Genomic DNA, 2,500 nt, shown 5'->3' on the forward strand with positions numbered 1-2,500 from the left:
TCCTCCTCCTCATCTATGGTCGAATCTTACACTGGGCCTACAACCAGATCAAAGAAATCAAATCCAAAGAAAACGTTGTGAAAAACCTCATGGTCATGGATGGTAAGGTGTTAACCTACTTGTCTAGTTCTATAGATATGTATGTATACATATACATACATACATACATACATACATACATACATACATACATACATACATACATACATACATACATAGATACATACATACATACATACACACATACATACATACATACATACATACATACATACATACATACATACATACATACATACATACATACATACAAACATACATACATACATACATATATCCATCCATCCATCCATCCATCCATCTATCTATCCATCTATCCATCCATCTATCCATCCATCCATCCATCCATCCATCCATCTATCCATCCACCCATCCATCCATCCATTCATCCATCCATCCATCCATCTATCCATCCATCCATCTATCCATCCATCGATCCATCCATCCATCCATCCATCCATCCATACATACATCCATCCATCCATCCATCCATCCATCCATCCATCTATCTATCCATCTATCCATCCACCCATCTATCCATCCATCCATCCATCCATCCATCCATACTCGATTAGAGGCCGACCCAAAGCATTGCACATTATCCTCCAAACTAGACCACAAAAACTAGAGCTTTTATATAGAGCAATATCCACTAAATGTGCTCAAAGCGCTTTACAAAGGGCCGCTGACCAACAGCAACACGTTAGGCGATATTACAATTCTTTCCGAAAGAGGCAACATTGTTGACGACCAGGTACTCATTTTACACCTGGATACCATTATATGAGAGAATGTGGGTAAAGAGTCTTTTCCAAGGACTCAACTATGCGCCGAGCGAGGCTCGAATCCAGGGCCTTCCGATCCGAAAGCGAGTGTCATACCACAAGGCCACCTAGCCGCACAACACTGTCCAACTGAAGATATGTACATAATGCATTGAAAGAGCTGCAATAGCTGTTTGCGGCTATGTGGTCTTGTGGTATGACACTCGCTTTCGGATCGGACGGTCCTGGGTTTGAGCCTCGCTCGGCGCTTCGTTGAGTCGTTGGAAAAGACTCTTTACACATATTCTCTCACCGTACTCAAGTGTAAAAGGATTACCTGGCCGTTAACAGCGTAGTCTCTGTGGGAAAAAAATGAATTATCGCCTCACAGGCGTCACATCTCGTTCTTTATGTTACATGTTGCTTTTGGTCAGGGACCCTTTGTAAAGCGCTATGAGCACGTTTAGTGGATATTGGCCTATATAAAAGCTAAACTTTGTTTTATCTCCATTATAAATATAGATATAAAATATTGGAGAGCCGGACATATATTGGAGCGGAAATAAAGGCTAATACGAGTACTCACACATCTATTTTAATTGGTTATTAGAATACTGTATTGTAGAAATTTACATAGATCGAGACGAACTTTTTGAGTCATTACTAACAAAATAGGTAAAGTAAAATGGAAGTTTGTAGAAACTGATAACAGGACGGCCAGATGACGATTCAAAAGGTCAAATTAACCCTCTCCTTAACAAGTCATTTTCACGATTTTCCCCAAAACTTCACACCCAACTAACACAAAATAGATTATTTATCACCCAGACTCAATAGCAGTAACATTTTTGCGATACATAATATCTTTAGCAAAACATACTCAACAACACACTGTGTTCATTTTCTTTAAATTTTATGTTGTACAAAAGAAATTTGAAAAAGAAAAATGTTGGTTGTATCGTAACGAATGTGACGATTTTCCTGTAGTTGGTAAGGAGAGAGAGTTAATGCCCGATCATTATGCCCTATCAGATTATAGAAATATTCGTCTTGAGTCAATGGGTATTTAAAATAAAAAAGTTCACAAATTACTCTCATATCAATCTGTAAAAATAGATAATTTTATAATTTATAGAATTGCCAATACTAGTTCTATGACCGTAGGTAAAATTTTAACATAAGCTGAAAGGAGCAATTTTAGCCTACTACCCTATATTTTTAAAAGTATATATTTATGTACGTATATATATATATATATATATATATATTTATATATATATATTTATATATATATTTATATATATATATATATATATATATATATATATATATATATATATATATATAAATGTGTGCGTGTGTGTGTGATCAAATCAATCCCTTTAAAAATCTTTTATTTCAAACTTTAAACCCACCCACGCAACAATCCAATTAAAAAGACAAAGCCCGGAAACAGATTGTGGACAAAAGCACCGACGTGAAGACTCCACGCCGAATGTCCGAAGGATCTCAAGAATCAGCAACAGCAACTCCAGGAGTTGGACAAAAGGTGGTAAGCGTGGACGTGACGGAAAACCAGCTGGCCAACCTATTCCGTTCCCAGTCACGACAAGTCATATTCCTGGACAGCTACGACCCCATGGACTCGACAGCTCCACCTTCAGAGGAAGACGAGG

At 37.4% G+C, this 2,500-nt stretch overlaps 1 protein-coding gene across 1 annotated transcript in view; it reads left to right on the top strand.

Annotated features, from left to right (window-relative positions):
* The window catches only part of LOC144960519 (uncharacterized), a 25,808-nt gene that overhangs the window by 12,333 nt on the left and 10,975 nt on the right, over positions 1 to 2,500 (top strand). Inside the window, exons 6-7 of the mRNA XM_078893701.1 lie at positions 1 to 102; positions 2,264 to 2,500. The exon at positions 1 to 102 is cut by the window's left edge and continues 40 nt beyond it; the exon at positions 2,264 to 2,500 is cut by the window's right edge and continues 665 nt beyond it. Coding sequence (XP_078749827.1) covers positions 1 to 102; positions 2,264 to 2,500 — 339 coding nt within the window. The remainder of the gene's footprint in view (positions 103 to 2,263) is intronic.

Source organism: Berghia stephanieae, chromosome 15 (assembly GCF_034508935.2).
Source record: "Berghia stephanieae isolate SIO BIC M18660-M18661 chromosome 15, UCSD_Bste_1.3, whole genome shotgun sequence".
Lineage (NCBI taxonomy): Eukaryota > Metazoa > Mollusca > Gastropoda > Nudibranchia > Aeolidiidae > Berghia > Berghia stephanieae.